The 26873-nt window shown below is 41.1% G+C and overlaps 2 protein-coding genes across 5 annotated transcripts in view; one reads left to right on the forward strand and one right to left on the reverse strand.

Annotated features, from left to right (window-relative positions):
* dlgap2b (discs, large homolog-associated protein 2b) overlaps positions 1–5743 on the reverse strand; it is a gene marked incomplete at its 3' end in the record, with an annotated part of 108596 nt that extends 102853 nt beyond the window's left edge. Inside the window, exons 1-2 of the mRNA XM_084082987.1 lie at positions 5647–5743; positions 4343–4397 (exon numbers count right to left, since the gene is read on the reverse strand). Of these exons, the coding sequence (XP_083939113.1) occupies positions 4343–4397; positions 5647–5664 (73 nt within the window). The 5' untranslated portion in view covers positions 5665–5743. The remainder of the gene's footprint in view (positions 1–4342; positions 4398–5646) is intronic.
* A 5225-nt stretch (positions 5744–10968) lies between these two features.
* LOC311063746 (uncharacterized protein) lies at positions 10969–26753 on the forward strand. Of its 4 annotated transcripts, none has more exons than XM_084083322.1 (12): positions 10969–11042; positions 13223–13363; positions 16102–16551; positions 16949–17043; positions 18695–19350; positions 19965–20046; positions 20160–20232; positions 21601–21637; positions 22315–22411; positions 23768–23884; positions 24931–24990; positions 25626–26753. In XM_084083322.1, the coding sequence occupies exons 2-12, from the start codon at positions 13321–13323 to the stop codon at positions 25713–25715; spliced, it is 1800 nt and encodes a 599-aa protein (XP_083939448.1). In that variant the 5' UTR covers positions 10969–11042; positions 13223–13320; the 3' UTR covers positions 25716–26753. The 4 variants fall into 4 exon arrangements, with proteins under 4 accessions (XP_083939448.1, XP_083939451.1, XP_083939449.1 ...); XM_084083323.1 differs by lacking the exon at positions 10969–11042 and adding an exon at positions 11067–11420; XM_084083325.1 differs by lacking the exon at positions 13223–13363 and having other exon boundaries at positions 10973–11042.
* Positions 26754–26873: the final 120 nt, after the last annotated feature.

Here is a 26873-nt window from a genome sequence, read left to right on the forward strand (position 1 = left end):
ACCCGGAGGCCGAATTTCGCGAAACTTTTTTCTTTTATGTTACTCCTAATTTCGTGAGCTTCTAGATTTCCTTTTTTTCACTATTTTCAACTTTTAAAAAAAACTTTGCCAAAACATGCCCAAAATAAGGATTTAAATAATCGCTATTCAATCGATTAGTTTGATTAATTGTTGCACCCCTATATCCGTTTGTAGACTCAATGCATCTGCTCTTGAATTTAATAATTACGGATATGGCATTATGGATTTATCTTTAGGGAGCTGTTGTAATTAATTATGTCCACAAGCAGAGGAGCTTGAGTGAAGAGGCTACCTATTAACATTAATAGTCTGTTGGGTTGCTGCTGACATTACAGATTTCATTAAATGTTTGGCTCAAATTTGTTACATGGGGAAAATTAAAGTTCATGGTTGCTTAATACTGTAGCTAGTTAGCTAGGCTCACAACTGGATAAATTAGGTGATTGCCTCGCCATTTGCATTTCTGAATTGACTTCACACAAAGGCACCTGATTTGCATCTTTGTGCCATAACAAAATGAAAAATGCCGGCCGGACGGACAGACACTGACACACGGACGGACAGGGGTGAAAACATAGTCTCAGCCACGCCTTCGGCCTGGCGGAGACACAAATAAATATCTAGCTGTATATATAGTGCATTCCCACTAGGCCAAGGAAGCAATGCCACTTGATTTTTTTTTAATCAGCCTCATGGAGGCGCTATAACAGGCTGATTTGTGTTTTTATTTTTACCTGTATATGTATTGCAATAATAATGTGTGGTTGTCAGAAAATCCCAAGGCACACCTGGACTTGTCTCACGGCACACCATGCCTTAACAGTACTGGTCCATTAATAATGGACCAGTACTGTTACATATATTATACACCAGTGTGAAATAGTTTTATTTATAGCCAAGACGCAAGAAATAAAACTGATTCCCATGTTAATTCCTGAGGTAAACTCATGCTGCCGAGCTCTCTTTTAAACAAGCCAAATACCAATTAGTGTAATGTAAGGCAGGAAGAGGGTGACCTCTCTTGACAAATGGCTCCCCTCCAGAAGGCCAAAGCCCCTACACCAAGCAATAAATATAAAATAGGATTACATTTTCATAATTCCATATATACAGTACATCATCTCAGCATATCTAAGAAAATATTGGACACAAACAGCACACACTGACACTTAAACCCCCCCTTAAACCCTATATATTTCATAGACTGGGGTTCCCCAGGGCTCAGAGTGCCTTTTCTGGCTGAACTGAGCACTTTAATAAGTTGAAAATAGCTATTATTTTTGCAATAGTTTTTATCAACTGTCCAGTCACGACTGTATACAAACACAGAGCTGCTCCTTGTCCGAGCTGATGGTCTCGCTACGCCCCACTATCAGCGGCCATCGGGGCACCCATACTCCGGACTTCTACCACCAGCGTCCTAGTCCTTCCTCCTCTTCTGTCTAACAAAATAGTATGTCACCTAATATTGTCTAATATAATTACATCTTATTCGCTATGGACACTGTGGAGATGTATTTTCTTAAAGCTGGCCTAATAATATATCGGAACTCAACTCGGAGCGAGTTGTGGTCCAGTAGCGTGGGCACCAGGTGACAGAAAGCAAGCAGCCATGCCCAGAAAGCAGAGCTGTCAGACTGTCCCTCGGTACATTATCTGACAGCAAATAATGGGTTTGGGATTTTCTCTTTTCACTAAATGTCACACTTGCACAGAGCCTGAGAAACACATCAGCATATGTTTGCTTAATTCAGGGGTTCCCAAAGTAGGGGTCGCGACCCCACTTGGGGTCGCGGGAGACTGACGTGGGGTCGCGAAATTATTTTGGGTCATTAAAAAAAAAAAAAAAAAAAAAACATTTTTTTTTTTTTTTTTTTTTTTACTTTTTATTCAACAGAATGGATGAAATACCATCTAAAATGATCACAAATGGTACATTTTACCATTTTAACACATTACAAATGCGCACTGAACGTGCAAGTTTATGTGCATAAATGACCTCCAGGTTTAGGTGGGGTCGCGAGTCAATTTCCGCCTTATTTTGGGGTCGCGGGCTGAAAAGTTTGGGAACCCATGGCTTAATTAACTAGGGAAGAGGGTGATGTGTATATGCTTCTATATATTTTTTTAATCTATCTCAGATATGATGAACATCATTATTAACATGATAAAAAAAACAGTGCAGTAACACAATCATAAGTTTACTTGTTTAAATTATTATTATGAAAATGTACCTTGTTGTACAACATTAGACTGATAGCAGTATACTATACGAACATTATTAAAGGAGACAGTCCCACCTAGTGGTGGAAAACTGACCTCTAGTACTTTGGTAATACACCTAGGAAAAAGTAGGTCTCTCTATGCCAAATAATAGTACTCTGTCGTGTTTTAACACTGTTTCGAAGTAACTAAATGCAGAGAGGAATGTTTAAGCTTGTGCTCTTCTATGCGGAGAAGCAAACAGCATCATACAAGCCACAGTATGATGGAGGAACACACAGGAGGTACAGAATTTTGTGTTTTGATCTCAAATATATATGTAGCCAGTCTACAGTCATTCATCAACATTCTTCCTCAACCTTGAAAAACTGATGAGTCATCCGTGATCAAGTACAGGCCTGAGGAGCGCTGATAAGGAAAGGATTTTTTTCAAATTCAAGTTTGTTCAACTTCTGAACATCAAACCAGCACAGCTATTCCCTCATCTGTGTTCTCTTCAATGGGACACACTGTGCTGACAAAGCCTCTAAACGTACATTTAGGACCATATGATTAACAAGCTGATAATCTCCCATACGTGGCTAGGTGACGCAACAATCAGCCCATTCACAGTGCTTCAAAAGACACTTTGAGGAACTATGCAGTAACTTGTCAACGATGTACTGTATGAGTCAAGTAAAAAAAAAAATCATTTACGCTGGCTGTGATGGCATCGAGGTTATGAAGCTTGATGAAACTGGATGAAAATGCAACAAGCAACCAAAAGGTAATAGGCTGAATATGCAGAAACGTATCAAAGTCGATCTCAAATCTTACTTTTGTTGGAACAGAACAGCAAAACCATTGTAAAAAAAAAGAAGTTGAGTTCAAGGTATAACAATAAATGCCAAGGACAACCACTTAAATTAAATTAGCCATTAATGTGGCATTTTGTGATGCTGACCTAATCTGTCAAGGCATACTGCAGAATCGCAACATTTGAATCATGCTTTTAACATTTACTGTGTGGCATTTTCTTGCACTCTGTAATCATTGCACTCGCTTTACATTGAACACCACCAAATAAGAATTGTTCACAAATATTATCCATTCATTGTTTTAGTCAGTGGTGTCAACCAACACTTCAGAAAGAGACTGAACGTGCAATGTGCCCTTGAGCAAGACAGTCATCCCAACAATATTGTTCCCCACTGTTGCGTTCAAAATATTCATAGTTATAGGTATCGTTATTGCTGTGGATGGCCCATAAGTCAACACTAAGGAGTAAGGACAAGCCTCAAGCCAAGCCTTATATAATCTAATGATATAAATATGGAATAACTCTTCTTTGTATCTTGGGATTGTATATACTTTTGTGTTTATTGCATCTATTGATCTCGGAAGCAAGTGCACTCCATCTAATTTCGACTAGTAACACTAACAAATTGTGTGTTTTATCACACCTCTTGAATGTTATTGGGTCAAGTGATTACACCTGACCTATTATTCTCTCTTCCAATTGCTGGTTAGATCCTACCTGCACTTCCATTTCCTGATTTATCCTGATGAATATCATTTGGCGATCGAAACACTGATCTCTGCTATAAGCAGTTGGAGCAAATAACAGTGTGCAGACTCTATTATTATTCTTATAAATATGAAAAAGACCTTGTCAGTGGAATTGCGTTTCTCGGGAACAGCTTGGGTGCTAGTTTATTTCCTGTCAGCTACTGATATTCAAACACTGCAACAGGAAATAAACTTGGACCCATTTAGAAAGCTTATGTTGTGTGAAAACTGAAAAGGTCTATATACTGTAAGATTGCAGCACTCCAACGCAAGTACCCAGTATACAGTTGTTATTTTTTTCTTCTCTGAACCATTTACAGTTCCATGGCCTAAAAATATCAAGGAAGTTGTACAGAGTGGACAGCATTAAATCCTCAGCAGTGGATTGCGGCTGCCCTATAATGAGTATTTGAGTGTTATCCATTTCAAACTGATTTCCACGGTAATTTAATGGTTGAGCCTCTTAATGGAAAAAGACATCAATTCATTAAAGAAAAAGAGTGCACGTCATCTTTAAAGGAGTTGTGTGTTCAGTCCCAGCAGCACTTACCTGGGTCCTTCTCAAAGAAAAGACAGCAGTGAGTCTGTAGTAGCCATGGCAACACCTGGGACAGATGACAAAGACAGATGATGGATTTAGTAGGCTACAATAAAGTTGAGTCACTGTTTTGCTGAATGGAGGGGAGTTTCACAATGCAGACAAACTGAATTAAATTCAGGGAAGGTATTGGTCCACCTCCACTGCGTGTGTGCGCGTGCGTGTGTGCGTGAGAGAGAGAGAGGGGGGGTTAGAGGGACTATAGGCTCTATATATACTGTCCATTATTTTACCCTTGATTAAAGCCCACCTGCAGTCATTAAGGCTTAATGAAATGTACAATATAATGGACTGTAGCTCGAACACACACACACACACACACACACGCACACAATCTGTACTGCCGCGATTGTGACGGGCACGGACCGGTGCTCCCCACTCACACACACCTACACAGAATGAATGGATCATTCAAGGCCATCGATTGATTACAGCAAGAAGACTGATTCAATGACTCATTCATGAGCATCGCCATGCAAAAAGGACAAGAAAAAAAAACTTCCAACCGTTTCTGAGAGCAGTGATTAAGTATTGCACAAATCAATGCACTAGTAACAATTTGCTTTTTTCCCCTTTCTTTTTTTGCAATACCTACAAATATGCTACCTCAAAACTTAGCCCTGAAACATGACTGTCATATCATGACAATCATGGATGAACTTCAACCTGGTGTTTGCACTTTTCCCCTTTTTGGTCTGTACCTCTACATAAACGCTCAAATTTCAAATATAAAGTGCTTACCCCATAGCCACGGATGTTACAATTCTGTACGGGACCTCAGAAGAACCCGTACCTTCCGTGTTGTTCAATAAAAAGCATTTTAATCCGATCGGTGGCCGTTTTCTCATAGAGTTATAATGTATCAGAGTGCAATACACCTCCCAACCGATAGGGCCACGTAGTTGAAAGCATATGGCGAAAATACGGCCATCGATTGGATTAAAATGCTTTTTACTGAACATACGGAAGATACGGGTACTGCTGCGGGCCCGTACAGAATTGTAACATTCGTGGCCATAAGTAAGTACTTTATATTTGAAATATGAACGTTTATGTAGATGTACGGGCCGTAAATGGAGAAAGTGCAAACACCAGGTTGAAGTTCATCCATGACGGTCGTGACAGACAACCGTTGTGTATCCATGGCTACCTCAAAACTGTGATTATAAGTCATAACGCACTTGAAATATTTGCAATTGCCTTCGCTGAACCATGAACACACACGGCAGTGCTCCACCACACCTACTAAACGTTACCTTTTTCAGCGCTGACATCTTCCGCCTCTGATATTATCAGTCACTTCTGAGCCAAACGCTGCTTAAACAGGCGTTAAACAAATAAAAGGTGTTCATGTCCCCCCCTGACATCCAACATTGAAATCTTCACTGCCTGGCTCGTCTTTTAAGATCTCTGCGGCAGAGCATTCGCAGTTCTTCTCCATCATACAGCCTTTTCTGTGTCTTGTCCGACGCAAGGAGTCCTACAGCAGCAGACTTCATCATATCTGGAGATGACTTATTATTAGTGCATATTGTTGTGAGCAGCACTGCATGCATCCGCGGCGGGCTGTTTGTTTCCACAGCCTTCTACCCACTGATAGCACTACAGCTCTTCACATGAAGGCAGCCTATATAAGACGCCATTTTTTTCTATAAAGTCTATCTACCAACATAGCCTACTTAATGTGACATAACAGAAATGTTTTTTTTTTTTATTATTTTTTAGACATTGTTTTTTAAATGTCAATAATATCAGAAACAATAATAAAGACATGCTTAAGTGTTTTGTTTCGTTTACTTTATATTATTTTATTTTAATATTTTCATTTTTGCTTAATTGAGTCTTTGCTGACATCAATGCAGACTGTCCAACAAGCAGCTAGGGGACTCAGTGGGGTGGCGCCACTGTGGTCTCAAAGTTCAAGAACTCTATGGAGGCTGGCTATATATACAGTAGCTTGATGACAATTCTCCAACAACCCCCCGATCACACCCGCTGTATTGAAACCTAAGCCACACTGCAAGCCATTGACCTTCAAAAAGGAAGAGGTTGTCATGCAGTTGGAGCCTGGAGGCCTGTGGAATAGTGGAGCAAGACCATACATATTAATGCAGTAGGTTTTCCAATAAGAATAGGCTCTATGCACAGCAGCCATATTATCACTTCCTTCACAGGTGTTACCAATGCTACTAATGAAGGCTCCGTTCCATTTAGTGTATAGTGGTTCTCAGACCTCTGAGAGTGTAGGCCTACATATGGAACCAAATGGACCCGTGTACACACTCGCAAGGGGCCATTTGGAAACCCCTTAGGAACCATGAGGGTCCCTGGACCCACATTTTTGACCCACTGGTGTAGCAGAGTGTTTCCAGTGAGCCAACATGCACAATATCAGCACCCTGACTCTGTTTGACCAGAATGGAACAGAGCCTTCATTAGTATCATTGGTAACACCTGTGAATGTCTTCACAATATGGCTGCTGTGAATAGAGCTTATTCTTTACAACTTTCAAATGTATTGTGAAACATCATTGCATTTGATGCTTTTTACAGATTAGAGGGGGCTGCTTTAAAGTAATCATTATTTTTAAGAATTATAGTGACTAGCAATAGATACAGGCTGTCATCCTCCTTCCATCCCTAATTTTCAGATATCATGCACAACATCAAACAGTAAAAGGTTCCTATTACTTGTATGCTCTTGGGAGGAAGGACATCTGGTGCATTGTTGTGCAACTCACAGGCTGTGTAAGTGACCTGAACTAACCTCCTGGTTCTTAGATCAGTAGTTCTAAAAGTGGGGTCCAGGGACCCTCAGCCGGGGTTCCAAATGGACCCTTTACGGGTCTGCAACTCAGAGAGTATAAATGGAACCCTGGTATGGGTGATGTTTTTAAATTAGTGCTCGGTGTGAAGGGCCATTTAGATTGTAGGCATTTATGTTTGTAGCCAGGGTCTTGATCAGTGGACTGGTCCCTCTGCCTCCTCTCCCAGTCCTCATCTCCAGGGTAGGGAAGGAATCAGGTGGTATGATGTAGCAGTACCTTCTCTACAGACTTTCCAAATCCTTGTTCAAGACAAGTAAGTGTTTTGGGAGACCAGCCCAAACAGATGAGGCATATTCCAAGACTGGCCAAAGGTTCAGGTCACCCCAAAATCTTCAGCAGTGAAGGCTGGCAGTGGCAACAACCTTTGTTCAGCTATGAGCGATGTTTTAGAGTGGAGTTACAGAGCCAGTCTCTTGACTCATCACTTGACAGTGAGACACACAGCTCATTGGTGGAAGAACACACAGGATGTTGGAGCTTCTTGACAGAGGACCAGAGAAAGGGAATCCTGACGCAGAGCAGAGGGCGTTCTCCATATAGAGCTGCTGTCGTAGGTACCGATGTCACAGGCACCATGTTCCAGAGAGACGTGCTGCTACCCTGATCCAAGCAGTGGTTTGGTCATGGGTGGTAGGAGGCGGGGCCAGAAGTGGAACAGGGCAGCCTCACTCAGTCATTCCGTCTGACTGGAGGAAATGGAGGGCATGCACCGAACAGTACAATATTTGCAAAAGAAATTACATATTGGTTCCACTAATTTGATAAAGAGGAGGCGCTACTAAAAATGATGTCTACATATGCATTTAGGGTGGCGCGCACACACACACACACACACACACACACACACACACACACAAATGGCAGTGATGTTAAGAATTGGGCAGCCTGAAAGGTTAAAGAATCAGGCTGCTGTTTTTAAGTGCCCTTGAGCAAGGCACTTACATCCCAGCTGCTGCTCTGCTATTGCACACGAATGGTCCGAGGTGGGAATGTATGCAACTCCACAAGCTGATATTATAAATGAACGGGAATGGTGGTCAGCAGCAAGAATTTCCAGGATAAAACATTACTTTAGAAAAACTGCAAAGATGTGGTAGGTTTTTCGTGTGCTTTTCTAAGTGCCCAGTGCTTTAGCATTCATGGTAATGTGAGCGAGTGGGAAGACGAGGTGAGGAGAGCATGGCAGTATCTCTGCTGATGAGATCATTATGCATAAAGTATAATCTACTGAGAAGACCTGACTATGGCTGAGAACCATCTGTTTCTGTTGACCCCTGTCCACCCCAGGAGATGCTGAAACAAGACGCTGAAACAAACAATCACTGTCTCTGTCTCACACAGTCTCTGTTTGTTCCTGTTCCTAAGATACCATATACGTACAGTACACACCAGAGTCAATGTCACTTATTGTACTCTCAGATTAAGCTGTTTTTTTTGTACGAATAGGTCCTGTGAATACCTTGGCTCTTTATTAGTATAAAGGTGTTGTGTTACCCAGATTTTCAGTAATATCTAAGTAAGTAATATCTGCAGTTGTACAGTATTTCACTTGTTTTTTCTAGAATTTTCTTTCTTAATATCATTTTTTGTTTGTTCACGAATCACAAGAATAATTGTTAGATGTATAGATTATTTTTTTCTTCAACATCTGCCATGCAATCACACCACACAACATAGCAGGACCTGTGAATTTCCAGGCACTAGACTGTTTTTCTTTTTTTCTCAATTCTCCAGCACCATCAATTGACCTCAACTTCTTCTATGGTGCTGAGAAAATCAAACAAAAGCAAAAATAAGATAACATTTTGAAAACATTGTAAAGATAGTGACTAATAGTCTTTTTTCCATTTTCTTTTCTTCTGTTTCTTTTTAAAGATAATTTGCAATAGAGTGGCACAACCAAAGGCAGGCTATGGCTATTTGGGGGCTCTTGGCATGGAAATGTTTGTGAACCTCTCTGCTCTAGAAAGCCGTGGGCCAACATACCCCATTCATTTCAAGTTATGAGTTATAATTATTATGAGTGCATTAATCTTTTACAGGTCTGTCTGTGTAGCGGTGAACTCTTGTATTACGTTGTCAATATTGACTAAGAGGACCCGTTTGACCTGTCCAGCGAGCGGCTGGGTCTTTTTGTTTGTTGCATGGGCTGCATTTGCTATGTATCAATCATTTTAACTGAAATGGGCCTTGTCTCAATGATAAACATGAAATGAAAAAGTCCACACAGTGAATAAAATAACCTTACTTATCTCCCTTCTGCTCTCTGAGCCTTACACTGTGGGGAGGATTGCCAATTGACTAAAATGTGTAAATAGGTTAAAGCTAATACAGCCCATACAATGAAAAAGACCCGCCTATGGTCGTCTAAAAGGGCAAGATCTGACTAACAGAGCAGACAAGTATTTTGATTTAACTTTCTTGACCCACACATGCCTTACAAGTCGAGTAGTGTGTTTGCGTGCCCACCCGACTGTCCGTTCTGGGTAATACGTGTGGGAGGTGCATGGCTTAAAAGATAATTGGACAGGGGGCCTCCATGGGTTAATCTGTCCCTAAATGAGAACATCCTTACTGGATGCATCACTGCCTGGCATTGGTAAATGTACTGCCCTGAACCGCAAAGCTCTGCAGAGGGTGGTACGGACAGCCCAGAGCATCAGTGGATGTGAGCTTCCCTCAATCCAGGATATACACCAGTCTTTGTGTTAGTAAAGCCCAAACGATTGTGAAGGACCCCAGCCACCCAAGAAGGGTGAGACTGCATTTGAAAGCTTAAGTTTTCTCATGCCATAAGTTAAAGGTTGTACATCTAATATTGAGATATTAAAGTGACACATTATAGGTCCACACCTTTTTAGTTGTATTATTTATAAGATAGTTCTGTAGGGGCAGCAATTTGTTTCTGAGATGGCATTTCCAAATGGCAACTGGTTGACAGACGATTTTTAACACATGGCACTGCTGAGCGACATAAAATAGCATTGAGTTTGGGACAGACACCAACTTATGCGCCTGTCATTTGGTCTATATTCATACTCATTTGTCACACAGGGCTAATAAGCCTTTTTACCTAATATATTGCTACACTTTTAGTGAGAAGTTAGAATTTCAATGAAATGATGACTGGTTGTTATTGGGTGAAACCAACTGGACACCATCAGTCAAATCACTGTCTTATTTAAGTTACTTTCTCTCAGCTTTAAATATAGGCATAGTCCTCACTCCTCCCCAATATCTTTTTAGGTTTACCCAAAAGAGACCAGATTGTCTTTTGGCACAAGCGCCTGCAGTTGAATTGGATCAGTTGAGCACCATACCTGTGGATTGCTAGACAGGTAATATGAGTCACACATACACTAAAAAGCTTTGAAGGGTTGTCAGCTACATTCAACATAATATTATTATTATTATTATTATTAAATAAACAAACAAATAAATAAATAAATACAAAATCCCAGACACAATTGCCTTCTATGGTCGTTTATCAGGTGTCTATCTAGTAAATGAACACTAGAGGCCACCCTAACGACTTAAAGTTTCTACTAGTCAATATTTTATTTTTATATTTTGTGTGCAAAGTATAGTGTTGACGCACAACTAATGCTAACACTGCTGGGAAACATGTGTGGTTAAATTGACTGGGAAACAACAAGATTAGAGAGATTTCTTCAAATAAAATAAATCAAAATGTCTTATAAGTTTGCCACATAACGCCAGATGCACTGACCCAGAGCCAGAAGACACATGACGTGTTAAAGCCGACAGTCGTGCCACCTGATCGCAACCACACCTGCTGCATTCAACAAGAAAAGATAATTACGGTAATGGTTTTTGTTTTGTTTTCTCCCCCACGCAAAGCAGCATCCGCCAATAATCATATTACATTTTTTTAAACATTTTGATCGATAACTCAACATCAACGAACTGCAATTATCGAACCTTCCTGGGTGCACGTCCGACCAGATATAGGGTTCTTCCTTTTTGTCGCATTGGATCGAGTTAAAAGATGAGTTTGATATTGAGAACAGACCTCAGTTTATAGCCGGTGCTGCTGCGGCTGCGATCCTCCCCACATAGACCTACCTACCGCAGTGTATAAATGATTCTGGACTGAAATGATCTGTCTGACGACAAATCTGCTGCCTTCCACCAGTGAGTGAAGAAACTTGTGACAGGACGACCGGGTGGCGAGGAGCCAGGTATACATGCATGGCGATTGACGCGCGTTGTGTTGCAGGTGGATATAAGCCCCTAAAATAAAGGTCATAGACTGTCTGATGTTCACTTATAGAGACAGTCGATGACCTTTATTTATTTGATTTGATTTGTTTTTTTTCTGGAAGGCTGACAGCCAGGTAGGATGCATGCTTCATCATTTTAAACGTTACCTGTGTCCTCTTTTAGGCTATTACTGTACGTGCGGCATCGTTGGTATATGTATATATATGTATGAGTCAGACACACGCAGTGTGATTTAGTAGCCATGGATACACGACGGTCGTCTGTCACGATCGTCATGGATGAACTTCAACCTGGTGTTTACACCTTCTCCATTTACGACCCGTACATCTACATAAACGTTCAGATTTCAAATATAAAGTGCTTACCCCATGGCCACGGATGTTGAAATTCTGTACGGGTCTTCAGAAGTACCCGTATCTTCCGTATTGTTCAATAAAAAGCATTTTAATTCGATTGGTGGCCATTTTCTCATAGTTATAATGTATTAGAGTGCAATACACCTCCCAACCGATAGGGTCGCGTAGTTGGAAGCATGGAGAAAATACGAAGAAAATGGCCACCGATCGGATTCAAATACTTTTTATTGAACAATACGGAATATACAGGTACTTCTTAGGCCCGTACAGTATTGTAACATCCGTGGCCATGGGGTAAGAACTTTATATTTTACATCTGAACGTTAATGTAGATGTACGGACCAAAAAGGGAGAAAGTGCAAACACTATTTTGAAGATCATCCATGACTGTCATATAATATATATGACAGTCACGTATCAGGGCTATAGATAGTCAAATGCCAAACGACACAGTGCAGTGTGATTTTAGCTACCAGACCACACACAGGACATTCCAAATCAAAACAACTTTTGGTCAAGTGACTATCCATGCAAGCGCACATATCTCGCATCCGAACATGTTCTGTTGCTATTTATATACATCATCTTGCATGAATGATATAGTTGCCTATTCATCGTTTTTATTTTTTACATGCAGTCCTTTTTCTTAGGAATGCAGCATCATCGTCACACCAGCTGTGCAACATTGGGCCTTCTTACAATGGTGTTTTAGATTAAATATAGGTGGTTAAATGCAAAGAATAGCCTGCTGAGGTGTCTTACATTGGTTCATTTAGAACAGAGGTGGGCAATATGTGCATGATGCATCATAGCATGTAAACATTCCTTGAAGAGATACTCTGTGATCTTGACTTGTGTCTACAAAAGTTTGCCCACGCTGCATTTTATTGTACAGAATAGCAGTGCAGCATATTTAATGTCATGTCATAATGTCATCATTCCTTGTTAGGTTTTTATTATTCAATTGACTTATGCTATGCTTTTATTATTCAAATTATAATAAGACTTAAAACAATGGTGGTTTTCACTGTCTGGCACTGGATGATCTCGCCAACCAGCCCGGGAAAACAGCAAAGTGGTCTTGTGCCCCGAAAAGTTTGCCCACTCCTGAGTTAGACAGTATCAGATGGGCACTCTACAGTACTGGACCTGTACATTATTTGAATACATACATGGTCTGTACTGAAAAAAGTGAGTTTCATTTTCACTGCCATCCTGACGATAGGTGGGCTGCAACAGGAGACTGTAAGGTTTCTACATTGTGCAGATGTTTACTGTAGGACTGGTGCAAAACAATATCATTAGTAAGGATAAGTATTGAGAGATGACTGACGTGCAGACTCCAAACTGCACCACTTGGACTTTTAAAACATTGACTGTTGTTTAATTTCAAAATGTTTCAGTGCTCTCCATCCACACTGCTGTGAGCCTGACAAGGCAGAGGGCAGACTGCAGGGCGCTGGGATTTAAGACCAGACTCCTACCCTGCCCTGCCTAGACCATGGGTAACAACAACACAAGCAAGGACAGCCATAACGCTACAGGTATCAAACCACAAAATAGATTGATTGATAAATAGTTGACTTTCTTAATCCCTGAAATGAAAATGTCAGAAAGACAGACATATACATTAAATTACAACAGGTAAATAAACATGCACATTCTTTTATAAATGCAAATATAGTCACAATAAGTCAAACATGACAGTATCCAAAGAGCAAGTGAAGTAAAAATTATGCAAGTCCCAGACTAACAGCATTTGAGATTATATAAGTGTTATGGTAGTCTTGATGTGCAAAGAGCAGATTAATAATAAGGCTAATAAGGCTTAGTCCACAAGCAGATCAATGTGAGCAGGTCTGGCAAAGGCAGATGAATTGTAGCACCCGATAAGAATAACCTCCTGTATCACGTCTTTACACACCAATGGTTGAATGCTAAAGGTCAATGGCTCTCAAAGTGAAGTCCAGGCTCCAGGGACCCTCAGGGTTCCTTGAGAGCAGTGGCGATTCTATAGGGGGGGTAAGGGGGGCAATTGCCTCCTCAGGCGGCCGGACATTTTTTTTTGTTGCCAATATATGACAAGTATATGCAGAATATATACAGCATATATGCCATATTCAGGTTCATATATGTGGGTATATAGGAAATATATGTCTCATATATATATATATATATAGCTTATATATGTTCACATATATGCCTCATATATGGATATATTATGTACATATATGTAGAGACCTATATGCAGGCGGCCAATTTCGAATATGTCACATATATGATATAACATATGTTGCATATATAAAAACATATGTTCATATATTTCCTTTGCCCCCCCTGCTGGCAGAGGCAAAAATCGCCTATGCTTGAGAGGGTTCCAAATGGGAGCAGTGAGATCAAATGGACCCGTAAGGGTTATGGGTGTCCTTGAAATGAAAAACATTTGAGAACCACTGCTATAGGTGCTATTAGTTTGACTGTCATGCTGTGTAAGGGTGCAGGGTGTGGGAGGCATTATCGCCAGCAGTTTTGCCAGCATTCTGTCCTCTGTCACCATCTCCAGTGAGACCAGCTTGGATCCAGTGACACACCCAGCCTTCTTTATGAGTTTGTTCAGTCTGTTGGCGTCCTTGCTTTGATGCCTTTGCCTCAACACACCGCAGCATAGATGGTGCTCGCAACAGCAGACTGATAGGACATGTGGATCATCTAAATAAAGAAGATATTTAAATGTTACTATTGCTTAGTTAGATGGCTGATAATATATAATACTAGTGTATCACAAATTTATGTCATTATGTAACACAATTATTCAATCATTTCGCTCTCTCTCTCTCTCTCTCTCACTCACTCACTCACTCACTCACTCACTCACTCACTCACTCACTCACTCACTCACTCACTCACACACTCACACACACAAAAATGAAGTTAGTCCACCTGCTTGAATACTGAGATTGTCTTCTTTCGGTTGATTTAACTGTCATGACAGAATAGGTTTAGACTGACTATGTTCTTCCTGGTTTCCACATGCTTTGTCCCACTGCAAGAGAACTGTACTGTCTGTGCCTGTACGGTGAACTGTGTTTACAGTATGTGACGTGGCAATGTAACCATAGCAACAACTCTTCACATTTAGCAACATCAACCATAGTCATGTGTGTCAAGTCATGGTGGAGGAATTTGAAGTTGTCACACATTTTTCTATGTAGCAGTGGCCATCTCAGACTGCCACAAATTGCTGCCTTTGACAGAAATTAATGAAAATGAATCATACAATGCTAATGATAGCTTCCAGAAATCGAAGGCAATTAACTGCCATAAAGCCACGTAATGGAAACATGATATGCAAGTCAGCGTTGTTCATTTAACTTAAGTGGTAACTGCGTGACATGTTGATGTCACTCACTTATTCCCATGTATAGCTGTTTAACCACTTAAGCCCTATATACTTTGTTGTACAACAAATGGCAGCATTCGGTATGGAGGAAGTGAATTCAGGATGGGGTGAGGATAGCTCCGCTGTGTGCACACTTCCACAGGTAGAGAAGGGGTGTGTGTGTGTGTGTGTGTGTGTGTGTGTGTGTGTGTGTGTGTGTGTGTGTGTGTGTGTGTGTGTGTGTGTGTGTGTGTGTGTGTGTGTGTGTGTGTGTGTGTGTGTGTGTGTGTGTGTGTGTGTGTGTGTGTGAAATGTCAGGTGTGCAGAATCCTCTGGCCCAACAAGGGCTTGGAGGAAAACAATGAAGGGTTTCTCATGTACAGCCTTTTCTAAGAGTGTCTGTTTATTATGTACTGTATGTACTGTACAGTATGTAGGTGCTTGTATCTGCATGTGTGAATAATCAATGCTGGCTAAAAATAGCACACCATCAATATCATGCAGAAATCTTGGATCTCCCATTTTAGAACCGCTAATAACAGCTGATTTAAAACCAGGCCGCCGTGGAGGTGTGAGCATCGCGATGACGGGGGTTGCTTTATTGTAGAGCCAGTGAAGTAGTGTAAGCTCTGTGAATCTGGCCACATGGGGGATCAGTATGCGTGTACGCTCGCCAAGAAGTGGGCAGGAGAGGCTCTGTGCTGCATCAATCAGCCTGACATAATAATAGATAAAGTAGAGGACACCGTCTGCTTCGCTCTGCATTATAACAAGGCAGGGAAGGCCTTGCATTAGCCGCACCCAAGTGTTGCCATCCATTTTTGGAACCAAAAGCTGACTCAGCATCCCTTTCTCTTTCTCATACATACTCCTTTGTCTGTTTCTTTTTTATCTCTTATTCAGGATCCCCCTCTGATTTCTTCAGCACGCCTCCCACCACACCCTCGGAGGCACAGCTAGCTGCCATGGCCTTTTCCTCCTCTGCTTTCAATAAGAAAGTGGAGCAGAAAGGCACTGCAGGCGGCACCACCCCCTCCACCATTTTACCCACCACCGATTGGACTCGGAGGCTGTCTGCTTCTACGGAGTGGGCAGTCATCAGCCAAAATGCCATCGTCTCGCCAGAGAGGACGGGGAATGATGCAGTGTTGAGGCGTGGAAAGGCAGCCGGGAACAGGGGCAGGGGCTCCCCTTCTGAGCAGGGCTGGCAGGAGAAGGACAGCGGTGTGGGTCCTCGGACAGGAACAGAGATGACCGGGGAGGAGACGACCCTGGTGCTGCTCAGTCTAATGGAGCACTATCGAGCCTCGCTTGGCCTTAGCCCCGGCCAGGATGCAGCCACAGGAGCAGTAGGTAGGAGAAGTACATGAAACGTACACAGTAAGATTCAGAGTGTTATTTTAACTCTTGTTTTTTACACTCTGTGTTAAATGATGATGAACACTCTGAATTTTTTTCTGTGCACATTTAACGAATGGGGCCACTGAAATTAAAACTCATGGAGGTTACACAGTGTCTCTCCATGCCAAAGCGCTTATACTGGTCATTTGGTTTTACGTGATGCTTCCTGTGGGTTCATTTGCCTGTTTAACGTTCATATTGCGCATGTCCTCGTGAAAGTGATTATTGAGAGTGAGTCAAATGTTTTATCAATCAATTGTAATCAGAATACGGTAATTTGATTTCATATTCATGTATTCCTTTCCTCCCCAGTCTTGAATGCAAAAATGTTGGTCTTGTCTCTGTCCAGAGTTGCTCAGGCGCTTTCTTGTTGAGAGGGATGAGCTGCTCGTTGAGAGAGATGAGCTGGGAGAGGAGGTGCGCTGCTTGAAGGAGAAACTGAAGGTGAGATAAAAAACAAAGTTTTATTTACCACTCACCCGCATGTGTGAGTATCTCCCTCGAATCAAAATGATTAAATGCATGATGTGCTGTGTCACCTAATAAGTGTTATAGCACTTAGGTTCTTGAATAAGATAATGAAAAGGGTCTGAACTTGGCCCCTTCTTTTTCTCCATCTACATGAAATCTCTTTGCCGAAAATAGCCGATCTACAGGCTCACAACGTGTTGCAATAAGTTATGAGCTTGTAGATGGGGTATTCTTGCCGAATGTTCTATTATGATGTTCTGTATGGTTAAATTACTGTATAACATTTAAAAGTGATTACAAAAGTGTGAGATATCTTGACTGCATTTATATACAGTATGTGCAAACCTGTGTCCAGTTCAGCCTGTTATGCAAGGCCTCTATTTGAACTTAAGGATAGGGCTACATAGTTTTAAGTGGCATAAGATCGTGTGTGTGTGTGTGTGTGTGTGTGTGTGTGTGTGTGTGTGTGTGTGTGTGTGTGTGTGTGTGTGTGTGTGTGTGTGTGTGTGTGTGTGTGTGTGTGTGTGTGTGTGTGTGTGTGTGTGTGTGTGTGTGTGTGTGTGTGTGTGTGGAGCCCATGTTCAGCCTACAGGCAGGCATATGGCCAGACCTGTTAAAAAAGAGTTACGACATTCCTTGATCTCGGCGCGACACAATCACATGGTTCATGTATTGCACATGTTTCATAAACACCCATTAAGCAGGGTTCAACACTGGAAGTACACTCTAGTGTTTGGAACTAACAGTTTTTAAGTTACTTGATTCAGTATTTAGATAATTGATATTCATTTTATCAGACATGCCCCTTTCCTATATATTTAAAAAAAAATGTGAAATATCCCTTTAGGGTTAGGTCGGGTTAATATCACACAGGATTCGGGCTTGTTCTTTTTCATTGTGGACCACAGTATTTTGATAACCTAGGGTACTAAATGCTGCAGTTGTTTTAGGCTATGAACTCAAACCTGGCTACAGTGTTTTTGCTTTTTAGCCGATGCAAAGTCCCTATTTGCAGGATATGTTTACTGAGGGCTGTGTGACTGTAGCACGTTATTGATTGTCATGGTATGCTTTTTGTGAGCTGAATGTTGAATCAGCTGTTACCCACCACTTCAGTTCACCTCATTCTTTATCAACAATACAAATGTACTATTCAAGGTTGTGAAAGTCTTGTTCACAGGGGTTGATTTGCTGGGGGGATGAGGGGAATCCATGCCTCTGCTTTTGATATCCCTCTGGTCATTAATTTTGATTGTTGGTAGGGATATGTTTTATCCCTGCTTCTGGTCAGACTGAATTAAATGCATGCATTATGTTTGATAACATTGCAATTTAACAATTAAACAGTATGTTAACCTGGTGTCCCTATTTTGGCCACAATTGTCACAATTTGTCTGTAAAAAATAATAATTTTAAAACACCAAAAATAGCCGATCTACAAGATCACAATGCGTCGCATGTCAGCGGGTTGTGAGCTTGTAGATGGTGGTTAAGAAAATGTCTCACCCTTGCTGTTTTTTTTTGTTTTTAACAAATTGAACCCTGCTTGTTCACTTTCCCTGTTGGGATTTCAACCTCTGACCGTCCCTGTCTAATGACCTCTTTAAAATAAAACATCCCCCAGGCGGAGAGGGAGGAGTGGCACCAGTTCCAGTGTGACCTGCAGGTGGCGGTGGCTGTGGCCGACCGGATGCGCACGGAGGCCGAGCAGGCCCTGGCAGAGTTCCAACGCAGCCACAGGGCCCTGGAGGACCAGCTGGCCCAGACACTCAGCACACAGCAGGACACAGACAGAGAGCTTGATGGCCTCAGAGCCCAGCACAGGGACGCCTGCCACCAACTGGCCCTGGAGCGCGGCCAACTCGAGGACCTGAGGGCCGCACACATGCAGACAGGCACAACGGGCTCTGATAAAGATGCCGAGAGAAAAGACTTGAGCGATGAGGGCCAAACGATGGAGGACGAGCAGGGAGGGGGGAGCCGGGGTGTGCCTAAAGAGGAAGATCCTGAGGACGAAACCGTCGTTGCTCACACAGTGGGAGAGGCCAAAAGTAATGAAAACCACAACCAGGTCAAAGAAAAGGAAACCCCTCAGGAGGCGCACAGTAAAGCTGGTGGACAGGATGCCAACGGTGCAAATAAAACCAAGAAGACGCAGCTAACGGGGAAAGGTGTCGCAGAGACGTACCTGCGCAGTCTGGCTGTCCTGGGGAGAAAGGTGGAGAACGGCGGAAGTCTGAGAGAACGCAGGAAGATCGTGATGCTGTCAGAAAGATCCCGGTGAGTCTGTGCATCTCTAAGCGCATTCTCCAACATGCGTATGTTGCACGTTTCGGGTCCCAGGCACGATTTGGGGGTTAGAGGGTAGTTATTAATTTCATAATTGTCCAACCAAGTAGACACACATGAAACCTAGCGTCCTTATTACAAACATTTGGTGATAATAGCAAGTATTTAGTGTAGACGGAAAAAAGGAGGAGGCTTAGTATTGACCTGTGGGGGACTCATGTCAATTAATACGGTTGGGTTTAAGAAATTAAAAATGTCCATGAAAAACATATACATCTCTATGAATGTGTCTCCTTTCATCCTTCTTTCCTCTTCTTTCCAAACTTCACCCACAGTAGCTTTGATGTTTTGATTAGTATTAGTGTCAGCCCCCCACCACCGTCTCTTGTCATCTCACTCATAATAAATACGTCTTCATAAGTGTGTTATTTGTTTTATTTCTATAATCATGAAAAAACATACAGATTGAATTGCCAAATCTCTATATACTGAAAAATAACATTATATATTTTATAGGGTGCCCCCACCTGGAGAATCTCTATTTGCAGCCACCATAAGAAAGACTTTTGAAAACCATCCAACTAGTTTTTTCTCTGTCCTTTAAGGAGCCTGTCACGACTTTCACTTCCACCTGGCTTCGTCAGTCAAAATGGTACCTCCCAAAGTTCAACATTGCCATTGTGCAAGGTAAAACAGCCATGATTAACTGATATGAACATTTTCAGGCCAAATAACCCAAGTTTTTGCCGAGCAACGACCAAGTATAAATTTGGCTTTGTCTACTTTCTCAACCATTCCAGAAAGAAGAGCCGACCAAAGGGAGAAGTGACCACATTTTCCAAAGACAGGAGAGCTTCACCAACTTTCATTCAAGTGAGCTCAACTTACTTTACCACCACAGCACTGTTTTTGGTGACACATTGGCTGCCAAAAACGCAGATCTGCGTTCTATTGAATAGAACGCATTGGCTGCCAAAGACGCAGATCTGCGTTTCATTGATTTTTTTTTTTTTTTTTTTTTTTTTTGACCCAAAGGAGATATGATTTTTCGAAGATTTAGACTCCCATCCACACCTTGTTAACTTAAAACTTTAAAATTCTGTATCTTGGCTCCTGAGTACTTTTGTTTTTTCATTGAAAAATCTCTGGCAGTCTACTGAAAAAAATCTGAAATAATTGGCAGCCAATGTGTCAATTATATTGCATCAAGCTCAATTTGTTTGTTACTTACTGTGCTGCTGCTTGCTTTTTCTCATGCTAAACGACAATAAAACTGAAATCATACTCTTTGGCACCCCACACAAAACAAATATTATCACAACCTCCCTTGGCCCGCTGACATGCGAACCACATGTCAAAAATTTGTATGTACTCCTAGACTCGGCCCTCAAATTTGACAAACAAATTAATGCTGTTGTCAAAGGAGCCTTCTTCCAACTGAGACAGGTCAGCAAAATAAAAAACCTTTCTATCAACCTACGACCTGGAAAAAGTCATTCATGCCCTCATCTCAGATTACTGCAATTCATTATACTCAGGAGTTTCTAGTGCCTCTCTCTCTAGACTGCAGCTCGTCCAGAACGCTGCTGCTAGACTTCTGACTGGCACCAGAAGGTGGGATCACATTACTCCCATCTTGGCGTCCCTTCACTGGCTTCCACAGAATTGATTAAAAATATATATTATTTGTCTATAAAGCCCACGGGTTAGCACCATCCTACATATGTGAATTGCTTCCTCCCCCCGATACCACTAGGCCACTTAGATCAGCAGATCAGGGGCTCCTCAATCTTCCCACGCACCCGCCTGAAGTTAAACGGTGGCCGTGCCTTCTCGGTAGCTGCTCCAAAATTATGGAACTGCCTACCTCTACTTATCAGGTCTGCGCCCTCTTTGGACATCTTTAAAAACAGACCTGTTCGTAAAAAACGTACCTGTTCTCCCAGGCTTTTTAAATAAACCTCCTGCCTTGGAGAAATGGTTGGACACTTTTATGTACTCCCACATTTTTCTTTTCCATAGCTATTTGTCTTCCTGTTATGGTTTTATATATTTGATGCTTTTTTGTATATATTTGATGCTTTTTTGTTTTGGAGCTGTATGTTCTGTAATTGATGCTTTCTTGTATGTTTTAACCTTGATGTTTTGTGTATACATTCATGCTGTACAGCACTTTGGTCGGCCTTTGGTTGTTTTTAAATGTGCTTTGTAAATAAAATTGACTTGACTTGTGTCTAACAGAAAAGCAGGAACAGGACCTGAACTTGGACTTTAACAAGTAAGTTACGTTAAGGTTAACTTCATCTTTTCTTGCCTGCCACTGACATAGAGCGTCGCAGTTCCCGCCCACTTCCTGGTGCAGGAAGTAAATACTCAATGCATTTTTCCCATTGACTTTTACAAAGATATTTATGTAAATTAATTTAAGCCTAGAATCAAGCTATCCAGGATCCTGGTGAATCATGACCATAAAACGTTTGATTCTGTGAAAAAACTTTTTTGAAAACGGCAAAACAAAGGGTATTTATTAAATATAGCATATCATATAATATATATGGTCATGATTCACCAGGATCCTGGATGGCTTGATTCTAGGCTTAAATTGATTGATATAAATATTTTTGGAAAAGTCAATGGGAAAAATGCATCGAGTATTTACTTCCGGCACCAGGAAGTGGCGGAACTGCGACGCTCTATTTCACTAAAGCAAACCTAACATTACAAAGGACAGTCTTCTTAGTGTTGTCTTTAAGTGTTCTCTTACTGTTGTTATCGAGAGTCTGACCAGGATTTAGAAAAATGTCGATCCATGTTATTAAATTGTAATTATATAGCTCATTGAAATTGCTTTCTGTGAATTTTGGAGGCTTTCGATGGTCAGTGTGAATGAGCCTGTAAATAACCTAAATGATCTGGGTGAGAGGGACTCAAAGATTTTTCTCCACTCCTCCCCAGACCTCAGGACGGGTTCAGTGTTCTGCTGCGGCGTCACGGTGGCTCCAGGAGAAACTCCCTCCTGCGTTGGTGTCAAACTCGCACACAGGGTTACAAGGTTAGGACGGGAGAATCTCACCATGAAGGAGGCATAGAGTAGAAATGTTTAGCAGATTTTATAACCCATCATAGAGTTCATAATCCTGAAACGCAAATTAAACTAGAAAGGTACGCTCAGTAGAGCACAATTCTTCACCAGAAGGCATGCCCCAATAATGCACATGTCAAACTGCATCTCTTTCCGTCGAGACAAATTGTAAAACACAATCAAACATAGATTATTGTTCTGTCTGTCAGATATACAGTCTACACAAGTTTTCCACCAAGGCCATGTAAAGATGGAAAGGGCATCTATGGTCACCTTCTTGGTGCAGAAATTCCAGCTGGCAGAATGGTCGCACAGGGAGGCAAACTGGAGGCGAACGTTCAATAGAATGCACTGAAATCAATGAGATTCGGCTGGACAAGCTTATGATTAAACAAGATTTGTGAATGACTGCGATATATAAAAATATTTGGTTCAGGAAAATAAGAAGACATGTTTTATATGTGCACACTATATCATTGTATTGAGGTATGTAAAGAGCACAGAGTAAGTATCTGACTGCAGTAACCATCATTTTCCTGAACCAATTATTAACCGATTATCTGACCAAGGTCACAATCATTCAAAAATATTGTTTGTTTATATGCTTGTCCACCCAGCCCTCATTGACTTAAATGCATTCCATTGAACACCAAGTCACATTGTGCATGTCTGTGATTGGCTAGTTCCGGGCCATAGCCTGGCAGGATGCTCACCCATAGCCTGAGGCGATTGTTCTGGTCCATAGCCTTAGAAACCAATACTAAATTTAGATTTGTCAAATTTACATATTTGTAGTTGACCTTTTTTTTTCTAGAATTTAGGCGACCTCTGGCATTAGTCAGTGGGAGTTGGTGTTCTGTTCCACACACAGTCATAGACGCTCTGACAGACATACTGGGGTCAGATATAAAGTCCTCCGAGACAGCCATCGCCTCAGAGTTAGACCCTACCCACTCCAAGGTAACATCAGCCCAGCAGCACAGATCGTTTAAGTCCGGCCAGTCTGACCACACACCAAAGCCGGGGGAGCGACTGTCTAGCTTAAGTTTCCTCCTGAAGCCTAGGAAGCTAGGATCCGAGCCACATGCCAGGGGGACCGTATGTCGTTTTAGGTCCAAGAACAGAGATGAACGTGCAAGCTCTCTCACATACTGGTCATCATTGTTCAACACACACACACACACAGGGATGAATGTTACGTTGCGGTTATCACATGCTAATAGTATTTTCATTTGATATGGCACCCACCAGAAGGGCCTCTGGCCAAAACTAGCTTAAGTGATGAGCAATATAACCAATTATGTTTCAAATGTGTTTTTGCGACAGAACATTGATATCACCAACTTCAGCAGCAGCTGGGAGGATGGCCTGGCCTTCTGTGCCGTGTACCACACCTATTTACCATCCCATATTCCATACGGCAGTCTCAGCCCAGCAAACAAGGTACAAATAAAAGGAATGTAGGCAGTAGGGATGTCCGATTTTATCGGCCTCCCGATATTATCGGCCGATATTTGCATAAAAATTGATATCGGGAAAATATCGGTATCGGTTTTTGAAAAAAAAGTTACAGGAGTTCTTACTGTATATGGTGTGTGTGATATGAAATTTGAGCTTACCCTAATCACAATAATCCCCGCATATATCGGTATCGGTTGATATCAGTATCGGTAATTAAGAGTTGGACAATATCGGTATATCGGTTATCGGTAAAAAAGCCAATATCGGACAACCCTAGTAGGCAGCTGTACAACTCGTACATTGGAATAATTTCATCAGTAAAACATTGGCCCATTCACAGATACGAGTATTGGCATATATTCAAATAAATTGTATCGGATCAGAATTTAAGACTTTAAGCCATTAAAACTGGGAAAGCATCTGTCATTTTAGATTTTAGCTAAAAAGCATTATTTTATACGTTGGCTATTAAAAAATAGCAGATATACAAGCTCATAGCGAGTCACTTTGTGTCGCGCTACGAGCTTGTAGATTTGCAATTTTTTTGTTATTCTTAAAGCGTTAAAGATCTTAAAAGCAATTGTAAATCTGTGTTTTGCTATTTGGCATATTAGGTCTATCATCTGTGGAATCATCCACTAAATGTGTTATGGTGAGATATAACTGATCCTCCCCAATTCTCAGAATCAAGTCCAAATTGTATTCTTCAAGCCCTAATGTATGAAAGAATGAATAGGACAGACAGACGTTTTCTTTTTGACCATTAAGCCCCATATACTTCCTTGTATGACAAAATTACTGTAATGTGTCACATCCTGATGCGTTGTTTGTAGATCTAATATTTATTACTTTTGAAACTGTTTAAAGAAAAAAACACTGAACACTTGCCCACAATATGGATGCCAGGTTTAATGTGGTTAATTATTACACAATACCATATCACAATGTGCAAGTAATATGAAAGATGCTACTGATTTTACTAGCCTAAGTAAGATACTTAACTGGACCAACCCGTTTTCTTTTGTCAGGAGAGAAACCTGGGTTTGGCTTTTCAGACTGGAGAGGGTGTGGGAATCACATCCATGTTGGTAGGTCACAAATGGCATTACTCACATGAATTACAGATATTCAAATCAACTTGTAGCGGCAGGAACATAATTATCTATGAATGCCATGCACCTACAGGAACAACTAATGACAATACCACAAAACAACAAGAGATTATTAGGTGTAAAGCCTAGCCAAGTACAGGTGTAGTGAAAGACAAGTTGATGTAGGAGTAGATATTTTAGAACACAAGCTATAAATACAAGTTCAGGTGGGGCAGAACTCTGGGCACAGTTGGAGAAGGAGAGTAGCTTCTTAAGTTATTTTCAGCCTGTGACGTGATTCTTCTGTCATTGAGAAGAAAGTTGGCCTGAGTCATCATTTACGTAAGGATGGGTTAAAAAAAAGTTCCAGAAAGCAAGCTTTACCTGTCCATTAATTTAAGGCTAAGAAATATGACTATTTCAATTGTATGTATTTCAATGTCAAAAGTGAGTTTGTCTTGTCCGTTTTTTGTTTCTTCCATAATGAATTTGACATCACATCAGTGATTTCTGCAATGAGTTTTCTATGATGACATTTCACGGGAGCTCTATTTTAAAATCTTTCTCAGTTCATAACATCTTTTGTAGATATTGGTGCTTAAAATATTAATCTTTTAATGTTATTTTTACAGACTGTGGAGGAGATGCTGAAAGCTGGAGGTCCTGACTGGCAGAGGGTACTGGGTTATGTTGACAGCATCTTTCGGCACTTTGAGATGTAACTCATATCAAACTCTTCTATCAGATTCCCTTTAGTCAGGGGATATTACAAAAAACCTGGAATAAATAACTTACCTAGACATTTCTTCTCAAATGTAGCACCCGCCAGGTGACCTTGGTATTTGATATTGACACATGTATTTTCAGACACAAAATTGGTTTGCGACTAGTGGGAAAAGTCAGTGTGGGTGTGCAAAACGAATGCTTGCAATTGATCCAGAATCATTATAACCCCTAGCTGACCACTCAGAAGCATTTTACATTTTCCCACATATGGTTGAGGGTACCCCAACTCTCAGCAGCTGTCACGGGTTCCCCTAGGGGAGTTGAATGTCAATGTTTTGGATTGTGTTACTAGACAACACATTTCTTGGTAAGGAATTTATTCCAGGTTTGGCCATTTTTCTGATAATATTCCCAGACTATAACATGACTGCAGTCACTTGCTGAGACCACAAAATGGAGTTTAACATGGAGTTCAGTTACGATTTGAGATGTGTCACTCAGCAGTAATTTAAGCCTAATCTGGTATTATTCGTTGCTCAACTGCAGGAATAAACATGTACAATAAGTGAAGCCCAGAAGATGCGGAGCTGGGAGCAATTGTACCTGGGAATACCTTTTATTTTACTCTAAGTGTGTCAACAAAAGCCATTAGATGATGATGCACAGGACACAAACAAACGTACTGTCTGGTTTTACAATATAGACCTGGAATATATACACCTGGACAACTCAATGACTATCACATCCATTTGCACTGGCATGGGAGCAGGTGTAACTTTGTCTTTACCTTTGTTTGTTTTTTATGTTTGTTTTAAAGATGAGCACTTTAAACTTCTTCAGTTGGATTTTAAATGGATTATTTGATTTTAGCATAATTTAATAAAACATTCATTTGCCCTTATTTCCTGAATCGTTCCAGCCATCTTACTTTTCTTGCCAAATGTAATGTCTGTATACATCCAAACTCAAAGCACAACAGAGGAGTGAACAGACATGAGCCCAAAATGTACAGTATGGTGGCATGGTAATGATTTAGGGCAAAAACTGCCTTTGAGAATTAATGAATGTTTGTATGTAACTTAATTTTTTTTAAGACTAGGCTATAGCAATAACTAATAATGCAATAATAAAGTTATTCTTTTGGAAGTTGCTTA

Source organism: Gymnoscopelus microlampas (genome assembly GCF_963454915.1).
Source record: "Gymnoscopelus microlampas genome assembly, chromosome: 16".
Classification (NCBI taxonomy): Eukaryota; Metazoa; Chordata; class Actinopteri; order Myctophiformes; family Myctophidae; genus Gymnoscopelus; species Gymnoscopelus microlampas.